The sequence below is a fragment of the Vicia villosa genome, unplaced genomic scaffold (assembly GCF_029867415.1).
Source record: "Vicia villosa cultivar HV-30 ecotype Madison, WI unplaced genomic scaffold, Vvil1.0 ctg.004575F_1_1, whole genome shotgun sequence".
NCBI lineage: Eukaryota > Viridiplantae > Streptophyta > Magnoliopsida > Fabales > Fabaceae > Vicia > Vicia villosa.
In genome coordinates, this window is record NW_026706467.1 from 14,601 (window position 1) to 26,761 (window position 12,161).

The 12,161-nt window shown below is 33.3% G+C and overlaps 1 protein-coding gene across 1 annotated transcript; it reads right to left on the reverse strand.

Annotated features, from left to right (window-relative positions):
- Positions 1-2,389: 2,389 nt before the first annotated feature.
- Positions 2,390-3,693, reverse strand: LOC131642160 (transcription factor MUTE-like). Its single transcript, XM_058912439.1, has 3 exons — positions 3,540-3,693; positions 2,960-3,358; positions 2,390-2,868 (listed from the first exon to the last, which is right to left on the reverse strand). Exons 1-3 carry the CDS (start codon positions 3,633-3,635, stop codon positions 2,776-2,778), a joined length of 588 nt encoding a protein of 195 aa, XP_058768422.1. The 5' UTR covers positions 3,636-3,693; the 3' UTR covers positions 2,390-2,775.
- Between the last annotated feature and the right edge of the window lie 8,468 nt (positions 3,694-12,161).

Below are 12,161 nucleotides of genomic sequence, written 5' to 3' on the forward strand. Positions count from 1 at the left end.
AGCAAGTGAACTTAAAGATCTTAAGGTGTGAAAATGTGAAAGCTCTCATGGTCCTGTGTTTAGCGTCTTAAAGTGACCAATTAAAATGTAAAAGGTCAAAAGTAAATCTTGAAGTATTGAGACAATCACACATATAGAAAAGTTTTCAAAACCCTCTCTTACTTTCACAAACCTTCTTGAAAACATATTAAATCACTTGTAAGTAATTGATTAAGAAGTATTTCTAAACAATTGAGAAAGTTGTTACACAGCCTAACCAATTAAAGAGTTAGTCCAATCAATTAGAGCAAGGTAAATCACCTCTTAATTGATTTGAATTTTTTTAATTGATTAAACCATGTAGCTGTTTTAGGGTTTACTTTTTTCGATTAGGTTGTCTTAATTTGAAATCTTTTAATCAACTACCATTTAGGGTTAATTGATTAAATCATTACAATAGAACTTGGATCATTTTCTTTTTTGAGCAAAAACCTTTCCTTTATAAAGGAGGTTTCTCTTCATTTTATTTTACATAGAAATTTTGATTAAAAATTCTTCGATCTGTCTTATACTCTATTTGTTTTCAAATTTTATTTGCTAGAGAATTATTGTAGTGCTAAAAGATCGAAAAGCTCTTGTGAGAGTTTTTTTGTAGTTGGTGTTATGCTTAATTTGTTGTTTCTAATAGTGTGATTCTCTTTTGGAATTATTTCGTAAAGGACGACTTAATAGGTTGCAAGTTAAACCTGATAAAAGCTTAGTTGTTGTAGGTTCTTAAACTTAACTTATATAAAATCTTTGGATTGTTGGTTATTGACCTATGTAAAAGCTTTGTCAGAAGGTTCTAGAACTAATCTCTTGTAAAAGCTTTGTTTGTTGGTTCTTGAGTTTAACCACTGTAAAAGCTCTATCAGTTTACATTTAAGGTTCATGGGATAATTCTGTGAAAAACTCACGTGTGTTTCACTGGATTTTTCAAGAGGAAAACTCTTAGGGAGAGAAGTAGGAGAAGTGGTTATGTCGAACTTGTATAAATCCCTAATCCATTCTCTTTATCCTGTATCTCTTTATTTTTTATGTTGTTTCCGCTCTGTATCTCTCGACATCTTCATCTTTTTCCTTTATTCATGCTGCAATATCTCTAGTTGCTAATTGAATTAAATAAAATTATTTTAAAAAACAAAATTTTTATATATTGATTTCAGTTTTTAATTAACACAATTCACAATATTTTGTGTTTGAAGTCACTTGGTTAATATTTGAGGCCAAAATAAAATTTACAATTTAGAAAAATCTCCCATCCTAAAAAATGCTACTTTTAACAAAAATAACACACAACTTAGAAGCCAACTTAAAGCAACATAAAGTAGTCTTCATAGTCTGCATATTATCATCTTTAGGCTCTATAATAAGGATACTATCGAGTGTCTACTACCAATGAGAAATAGAGATAGGTCAAAGTTCTCCTTAACGAACCCTTAAAAAACCCAAGGATTCATTCTTCCAAATCAACTCACTGAAGCCCACCAAAAAGATGGGTTGCACTGCTTGAGAACCCCTATGAATTTTAATCTCCTCCATTGGACACATATTAAATAGTATAATGAAGTTAATAGAAAACAGACGGGTTAGAATTCAGGACTGTCACTTATCGTTAAAATCAAACATGTTAATCATATAGTCTAGGAAACTTCAACTCACCGAATCATAAGCCTTTTTGAAGTCCACCTTAGAGATCAAATACTTCTCTTCGTTTTTTAGCTGTATCAATCATCTCATTCACCACAATGACACCGTCCTCCAACTTTTTCCCTAAAGCAAAAATTGGCTAATTAGAAGAGATGAAATGATCCATGACCTATGGTACGGTGTATACAAGTGGTTCTAGGGCTAACTTTGTTTTCCGAGTTTAAAGGGGAGAATAATAGAAAACTTTGAATTATGCCGGAAAAGAAAGACTAGTGAGATTTTTCATATTTAAAAAAATTAAAAAAAACTATTTTATGTAAAATAAATGATTATTTATTATTAAGATGCTTTTAATTTTAAGAGTATTATAATAATATAGATTGAATTTAATGTGTTTATTCAAATCCAATACAATCATTGACTTCTTCCATTTGGTAGAGATTTTGTTTTATTAAAATCTAATTTCTTATTGTAACCAAAAAAAAAAAAATCTAATTTCTTATTTATGTTTGAAGACTATCCATTTTTCAATTCTTCTTCCTGCCTCCCTTTTACCCAAATATCTCCCTTCCAAATTCACAAACAAAACGTTAATCGCAAATAATGTGACCGATACCAATACATCTCCATTGTTGAAGTATACAAGCTTCATAGATGGTTACACATTGCATTACAAGAAATGTCCACAAGATACTCTTTCACGTACATTTCTCAGCATACATTTAGTATAACATTAATATTCATATACGAGGAATGTGCTAGGGGCTAGCATAATTTCATACAAGAATATTGCATGATATAGTAATAATGACTGTGTATCTCATGATCATGTGCCTTGTAGGGTAATGCAAAAGATCATAGTACTATGCCATACACAATCAACTTAATAAGTTTATTCTATTGGAATCATCAAGTGAGTATGTAGAACCATTTCATAAGCAAACATAATGCAGGCACAATACATTGATAACCATGATATTAATTTTCCATTGTCATAAAGTTTATGACATACGCTATAACATAATTATAACCTAATTTGTTTATAGTAAGTTTTTTTTTTTGCATGTCTCTCACATTCTTTTATTTTATTATCACATGCACTATTGGTCACACTGCAATCAACTTCATAGCCTCTGAGCAAAAGCTTTGTTGAACTTCCATAGCTAGTTCCTCCAAACTCAGCTGACATCCCAGTTCTATCTGTATTAACAAAATCAACAAAACAAATTAGGGTTTGATGATGATGAGAATTATCTAGATAAAATTGTATGGTAGTAGTTGTATGATTCACCTTGACTACAAATTGGTATAGAACAGTTTCTTCCATGCTACTAATGTTAAGATGAAGAACTTCAAAAGAAAAACTTTCTAAAACTGCTACAATCCTCGAAACTTGACCTGGAATTCTTTGAGATATCACTCTTAAAATCACATTTGGACCTGAGATTTTCACTTCTACATCTGCAACTGAAGAATTGCAGCTTGCTCCTAGCTCCTTGAAAGAATTGTTAGTCTCAATTCCTCCAGATGAGATATCAAATTGATGAAAAGTTGGTTGCAGTGTTTTCGGACTTGGATTAGGGCTAGGGCTTAAACTCTTCCTTCTCTTTTGAGATTCCAATGCTTGAAGAACTTGATGCAATTCATTGATGAATTCTATAACTCCACCTATTATTGATGCTTGATCTCCCTAAAATCAAACAACAAAAGAAAAATATCTTATAATCAAGAACCGATCGTAAACACATAACAAAAAATGATAAGAATATTAGTCTCAAATTTTGATATCTCTAATATTTAGCATGCAATTAAAGAGTGATTTCATGGTGTATTGTATTGTATATGTTGATGGAGAGAATAAATATATTTACCCTTTTAATATAGAAACAAGGGGTCAAGGACCTTAAAACCTTGAGATGTTCATTCATCTGTCTTCTTCTGTTCCTCTCAACAGCTATGTGAGACATGATCAATTGTTTCAACAAAACTAAGGTTGATCGTGTTTTTTTATGATCTTTCACCTTTTGGAAGCTACGAGTTATTTTATCTGCCACACAAATCAAAGTATGGTGTATTTATATGAGGCAAAAAGCAAAGAGTCCTCACAAAATAGTTAACTTGGTTTGGTAATAAATGCTATAGGTTGCTTTCCCGTGAAGTATTCTTTAACATTGTTGTATATGGACATATACATATATACACACACGATACTTCACTCTTTATTTCTTTCTCTTTAAATTCTTGCTTATAAACTTTACGCGTCTCACGCTTATGATCTTGCGGCAATTACATGCCCTCGTGAGTTAAAAGTGGGATGGTTATTTTCTCATCTTTCCCATGCATTTTTTTATCCCTCATTCATGCATGCCTTGCCGTGATCTTCATCGCCCTCAACTTTGTTACTAGTAGCAACTATATATACAATTATTCCCAACTTAATTTGGCGGGTGTTCAAAGGCTTTATTGTAATCCATCTTGTATCAGTACACATATTGATATGAACTGGACTTATATCCATATCTAGAATTGTTGAAGCACGGTTGAGGAAGAGAGGGCAGGCGCAAGGGACAAGCAACCTAGGCTAAGGTTTTAGACCCCAAAATTTTGGACTTAAAAAATCTTCAATTTTTTTTACTTAGTTATAACAGTATATAATGACATATTAGTTACATATATTATCATAGTTGTTTTGATAAAATGTAGAACTCTTTATTTTTTTTCTTGAGTTCAACTCTTAAAAATCACAAATTTATTAATTTAAAATATATTTTAAATGCCTCATTTTAAAATTTGGTTTATGCCTGTTAGACCGGTCCTAAGGGTGACTGTAATTCTTCGAAGGACGAGGCAAATCTACAAACAATTTGAGGATTACGTTAATTTGGGACGTAAAATTTTAGGATTTAGAGAATGTGTATCTTTGATAAATATAGTTCATATATTTTTATTAATAAAACGAATTATAATATTTTCCACTACAAGAAAAATGGGCTCCAGCCACGTGATATTGTCATGTGAAAATCACGTTGCTAAAAATGGACTTGGCCACATCGCTAAAAAAGAGCGTTGTCACGTGATTTTCACATCCCTAAATATTTAAAACTAACAAAAAAAGGAAATTTAGGTTTGCACGGGAAAAATGAAGACGGTCTCTTTTTTCAAAAGCTTCTTTCTCCCTATCTCTCTCTCTCTCTCTCTCTCTCTCTCTCTCTCTCTATCTCTATCTCTCTCTCACAACAGATCTCAAGATCAATCAAAATCAAGACAAAGTAGTGATGTGGTTGCTCGGTGGCGCTGGTGCTGCAGTGGTGATGACGAGGGACGCACGAAGAACGTGTTTCGCATGGTGGTCCTCAACAGATTTAAATTGTTGATGCTAGAATTTTAGCTGCAGTTCGTCAACATGTATTGAGATTTTTAGTTTATTGACACTGCATTATTTTGTTTGTGTTTTTTCTATTTGATTATGGTTTTGTTTCTTCTTTCGATTTCAGAGTAACTCACGAACTAAGGCCAAAGAAGATCTTGTATTCTTAATTGGGGTTTTCCTTTGTTTTTAGGCCTTTTGGTTTTCTTATGGAGGAGCTTATGTATAAGATTAGAGAAATAAAAAATAAGGTTTTTCAAAGTGAAATTTTCAAACGTGAAGAGAGACATTGGTGGTAAAGGAATGTTGTGGTAGTTTCTGTACCTATCTCTATGTGCATATTAGTAGCATGAATATCACATGGAAAATTTGCGACGTGTATTTTATGTGGCAACTGATTGCGACTTGCGCTCCAGCAGCGTGTTTGCCCATGTCGCTAATTTTTGTTTTGCAACGTGATTTGTGTTTGCGGTGTGAATATCACGTGGCTAATGAGTGCTTTCTTTGTAGTGTTCTAAGTGTTTTTTTAAGGTCCATTACACTATTCTCGACATAATTTATGGAACATCAATCAAATGTTATGGATTTCAAAAGGCCGGTAATTCGGTGAGTTCGTCCTTTCTAAATTATATGCTTACTAGGTTCGATATTAATGACAAATGGAAAGGTTAGATTTGTGCGTGTGTTTTCTCCGAAAATTTTGAGATCTTCGTAAATGGTTGTCCGGCCCAAAAAATTAGGATTTAAAGGGGGTTGAGGAAAGGTGACCCATGGCCCATTTCCTTTTTTGTCTGATAGCTAAAGGTGTTAATGGGTTGTTATCTAAGGCGGTGGATTTGCAATTGTTCCCAGGTTTTAGCATGGGGTCCTCAAATTTAGTGGTCTTCCATCTTTAATATGCAGACGACACAATTATTTTGGCAGATGCGTCCATTGATAATTTATGTGCCATAAAAGCTATTCTCCGAGGTTTTGATCAATTCTTAGGCCTTAAAGTGAATATCTCTAAAAGAAATCTTATTGGGGTGAATTTTTATGTTGCTTTACTTGATCTTGATTATGAATTTCTTCATTGCAATCAAGAGTCTCTTCTCTAGAAGTACCTTAGTCTTCGGTGGGGGCCAACCATCATTTGTCCTCTACGTAGGAACCCCTAGTTAATCTTGTTATTAGACAGCTTCACTCTTGGAGTCATAGGTATGTGTCCCTTAGAGGGAGAGTGATTCTTCTTAATTTTGTCCCTAATGCTATTAAAATCTTTTTTATCTTTCATAAAAATGCCTATTAAAGTTTGGAAGAAGATTGTGAAAATTCAAAAAAGGTTCCTCTAGAGTGGTGTCAAGGGGATTCTTAGGTTGCGTGGGTGAGATGGGCTAATGTGTTAAGCCTAAGAAGTTGGGTGGCATATGTGTCTATGACCAGCGGATGGTTAATTTGGCCCTGTTAGGTAAGTGGATGTGGTGTCTGATTTTGGGTGCTTCAGGTATCTAGCGTGATATATTATCTGCGAGATATGGAATTATGCCAAATTCGTCTTTCATGGGTGGCAAGGTTTGTAGCAACCTTCCTTAAAATTTACGTTCAAACGATTCGCCACTCACTATTTGTTTTATAAAAAAGTGAGAAACCCTTTACAAAAATAAGAGGTTTTAGGTAAGTAGGTTAATTAAGCAAAGGGAAGGTGTTAGGCACCCTTTGCCTCCCTTGTACTCAAGGGGACCCATTTAATCTCTAGGTTTTAAAAAGTTTTAATATAATATATATATATATATATATATATATATATAAAATAATGGTTTGCCTCATATTGGCCAAAAGGGTAAAACCCAAAGATTTTGATAGGGTCATTGTCAAATCGAGACAACAATGACCAAATGCCAAAAATCGTGTATAGCAAAAATAAAATAAGATGGGGCCATTGTCAGATCGAGACAACAAAAGCAAAAAGTCAAAAGACATGTATAACAAAAATAAGATAGGGCCATTGTCAGATCGAGAGAACAATGGCCAAAGGCCAAAAGCCACTATAAGAAAATTACCGAATTGCGACGATTCATTTTAGAAGGTTACGACAGTTATAACCGTCACAATTTGCAAGTCACGACGGTTGTTGTTCTGTCCTAAAAACGTGCGTCGCGAGGCTGTATTGCAACGGTTGTCAAAACCATTATACCAATTGTGTTGAGAGAGTATATGGGGCGACAATTGTTTTTACTGTCGTGACCTTTGGTATATTTTTTAGTTTTTTAAGTGTAATATATGTGTCTTGAAAGGTTTAGGGGGCGACTGCATTTTTACTGTCGTGACCTAAATATTAGGGCGGTTGATGTAACCGTCGTAACCTAACTTTTAGGGCGGTTCATGTTACAACCGTCGCAATCTTTACTAATTTTTAAAAAATATAAGGACAGTTGGTGTAAATCGTCGTGGCAACTGTCTCTACAGGAGAGTTACGACAGGTATCAAGTAACTATCGCAACTTTTGTGTTGTAAAACCATAATTTTCTTGTAGTGAGCCGCGTATAGCAAAAATAAAACGTAAAAGCCTCAATGTATCATCATTGGCCAAAAAGGTTTTTTGAGTTGAGGGATTTGAGTTTGATAAAAGGGAAAGGGTTTATCGGCCGTTGTCAGTTAATCGAAAACGAAAGGTTAGGGTTGTTCAAGACAACCCTAAGACAAACCCTCGGAGGGAGAAGAGAAGCGTAATGAAAAGAAACGTAGATAAAAGCGTATATAAAAAATATTTGTGTATGTGTGTGTGAATTCGTATGTGAAAGTGAAAAAAAGGTCTCCCAATAGGATTGTCAAAGGTCCTATTTATAATGTAAAATTTAGGTTAAAAATCCCAAAAGGGAAATAACCCAACCCAATAAAAATTGGTAATAAAAATAGGAGAAAATGTGTGAAAATGCCACTTGTGGGATTTGAACCTGTGACTTCTTACTTGCAAGTCTTATTGCTTGCCAATTGTGGTATGCTATTCATTTGATATAAAAACCCAATTGAAAGCATATGAAATGTGAGTAAATATTTGTTATTTAAAAAATATATAAATAATTTACAAGTAAACTATTATATTTTTAAACAAATAATTACAAAAATCCAAAAATATTGTAAATAAACCAAGAAAGTTTATAAAATCCAAGTTTAAAAATAATTTTTAATTTTGAAATGGGGCCTCATATTTTTTGAATAATAAGCCCAATTAAATACACACTTTTATTTAATGTATACCCCCATTTAATTAATAAAACCTAATGACCTCACATCTTATGAATGTTAAGTCTAAGAGATTGAATTGAAGTACACACCTATTTTATAATCTTGATCACACTTATATACGTATATATTTTAATACATACGTATTTTAAATGATGTGCCGATAAAAATAAATAAGAAGGGACAAGTCTTAGTGGGTCAAATTTGGGGTATGACAAAGTTGAGTGTCTATGATTTGCGTTTGGTTGATGTAGATGGTTGTCTATCCTAGGGGTTAAAGTGGATGATCCATCTGTCTTGTTTCATGAAGGTCTGTTGAAGCAAGGTGGCTTGGATTTTTTCACTTCTTTTCGGAATGATCCTTGGGTGGGGGGAACTCCTCTTAATTAGAATTAGATCTCTAAGGTTTTTCTCTATCTCTGAACAGAAAGGCCTTTTTATACGAGAGGTTAGCAGGTAGAAGGGTTAGACCTGAGTTTGTGATCTTAGATGGAGAAGAAATATCCTTTTTGAGCATGAGCTAGAGTTGTTTTCAATCTTCTTCTATTTTAGGGATTTTATCCCTTTAGCTAAGCCAGATAGATAATGATGGCGTTACTCTAAAGAAATATTTTATTCTGTGTCGAGTGCGTATTCTTTTCTCCTTAATAGGGAGATTCCTGATGATCATCAGGACTTGTCTGTGGGGCAGGTTCTTCCTAGTATATAGAGTATTTTTTTCTCCCACAAAACTAATTACTTTCTCTTGGAAGCTCATTTAGGACCGGGTTCCTACTTGGGAGAATTTACTAAAGAGAGGGATCCATTTGGATCCGAGGACATTTATCTGTCCTTTTTATTCAATGGATATTGAGTCTCTCTCTAATCTTTTTGTGACTTTTGAGGTGGTGGCGTCTTTTTCGTATAAGATTTTTAGTTAGTCTAATTTTGGTTAAAATTACTCTAATAACCTTCGTCCTCATAGTATGCTATTTAACAGGTTAGCTCAACAGTGAATTGCGTTTAGACCTGAATAAGTACAAAATAGTTACCTCTAAATAGTTAGTTGACAAAGTAAAATAATAAGATCAAAATATCATTTTTAGTCAATAACGGTGTAATCTCTTTTTTATAGGGCACATTTTTTTAATTTAATGTAAAATAATATTCATCAAGCATAATACATCTGGTTTTAATACATCTAGTAAAAAGATTACAGACTTATTAAAAAAAATTCTTTTTTTATCATTGGGTTATATCATCTTAACAATTGTCAACTCAAATTTGAGTCACTTTAAAAATCGAAAGGTTAATAGGTATTTTGTCTCTGTCATATAGACGAGTTTTGAAAACTCCTCTTGTGTAAAAAACCAAATTACCCTCTATTATATGAAGATTATCTTGTTTTGATCCCTCAAGAAACCGAATCATAAAAAATAATGATATGGTAAGGGATTTTTCAAAATTCGTCAATTTGACAAGGGACAAAGTAGACATAAATCCTTAAAAATTATATGACATTTAATATGTTATTGATGGGTAAATTTCTTGCGGGACAAAACAGGAGAATTTTCATATGGCAGAGAAAAAATTCAAACTTTTTTATCGGAGTTTTTTTTTCTTTCAAAACTCACCTATATAACAGGAGACAAAATACCTTTTAATTCAAAATTGAACCCACGAAAAAAGAGAAAAATTATTGTCGACTTCAAGATCTAATTAAACTTAGCAAATTTATGATGTTTAAGACTAAATCATTATTTTGATTTACCTTTTGGTTTGGATCATCCATTGAGGTAAAATACAAGGTTTTTTTTAATTATTATTAGTGGATTTACCTGCTTGTTTCTTCTACGCAATACATGTATTACAGACAACTGTGCACATATTATTTATGATGTGCATTAATAAAATAGGTATAGTATTTGCAAGCAAATTGATCATAAAAAAAACATTTTGCAAAGTTGTATTTAATACTCAAAGTGGGCATGTAACAAGATTAAGGCTATGTTTGGGAGTTTGGAGGGGAATAGAGGGGAGGGCTTTGAAAAATAGGAAGAATTGGGTGAAAAGGATAAAAAGAATTTGGGTAGGAGGGTTTTGGAGGGTTTGAGTTTATTCATAACACCAAAAACCCCATAAAATGGGGGAACTCAAAAACTGTATTGAAGGAGGGTTTTGGAGGGTTTTGAAGGGCTTACATAAATTTTCCAAATATATTTTAGGTTGTTATAGTATTCTGAAAATTAAAAATTTAGTAATGATAATGACTCTTTTATCATTCTAAACAAAATTATTTTTTCAAAAAATGTCAAATATTTTCTTATATTTTTTTAAAATTTCATTTTTGGAAGTCTTCCCCTCCCCTCCCCTCCAATCTCCCAAACATAGCCTAAAGGGATTGTTGTGCATCATAGCAATATGTATCCCAAACTTCTATCCGCTGAAGTTTTGTATCACAACTAACTTAGGCTAAAACTAAATATGCAAAAACTAATCCAAAGTTTTCATCTCTATTAAATCTACTCACAACGGACACAAAAAAAAAAGTTGAATAAAACATATATACTTTGTTTATGGAATTTGGAACTTTTAACTAAAAAAATCAAGGTCCCAACATCTAAGATGCATTATATTTTGATAATTCATCCTTTTGAGTGATAGATATTAAAAAATTATGGTTAAAAAAATTATATATCATAATAGTTCGGTTCAAAACTAGAAATGATCTGTGAGATAGTGAGGTAATGTCTTGTTGTGACAGAGTTGTGTTTCTAATGAGGCAGGGGGGTTGACCTACAAGGTTAGCACCCCAACAACTAAGTCAATCAAAGAATAAGGCGTAATATGAGAGTGAGAATGAATTTGAATCATACTTTTTCTTCACATGGGATAAATTGTATATAAAAGTAGGTTGAGATGTCTAAGACATGTATCAAATATGAGGTTTTATCGTAGTGTAGCAATGGGAAGTATTTTAGAGAACTGGATCAGGTCCTCCGACCGGGGTCGCTGGTTGGAAAAAGTGGAAGAGGTTCGACAGTCGTCGTAAATAACCTAGGGAACTTGTGTATTAAATGTTAGTCTCATTACTGAGACGTTTCACATGATTATTTTGACATGTGGCCCTAGGTTTTAGAATAAGGTGTGGAGTCTCCTCCTAGGATGCTCAAGTGCATTCAAATATAGTTGTATTCTCGAGGTAAGCATCATCATTGAAAACCTAGTCATGCTTACTAATAACTCTTGGTGTGGCAAGAGTTCCATTGAGACAATAGTGAACCCTTTAGTCCTTATCTTGTCGTAAGTACATATGATTCCTCTGAAGGAGACAAAGGGAAGAACTATGGTAGTTCTGTTGTTAGAGGTACATATGTAGAGTCGAACCCTGCTCAGGTTTCATGAAACGAGTGAAGGACTCAATATTATATTATCTCTTTTAGGGTTTTGAATAATCAGGATCTCAATTATTGGAAGGTTAAAAATCACATTGACTTTCAAAGCCATTCTTAGATTCATGACCAAAATTATATTTTTCATGATAGTTGGGAAGACATGGTGATAAATGAACGCCAAGGTTTAGTGCTTCCTGCTGATACTGCTCAATATCATTGGGTGGAGGAAGAATCGACGGGGACCATCTCCTTCTTCAACAAAATTTCTCATTTGGGGGGCGCTTACACATACGTGGGGTTGTTTTTGACTTGTTGGTATCTCAGGTTAACACTTCCTAGAGAATCCATAACTCTTTCGACCTATGTTTGATTCCACTATATGGATGTTTGTTCTCCAGGTTGAAGTTTAGACATCCTTTCAATGATTTTGAGAAGGGTGTGATGACGCATCTATGAATTGCCCAGTCTCAACTACACTTGGTACAATACGCCTTTATCAAGTGTATCTCTAAGTTCAAGAGTGAGAGCTT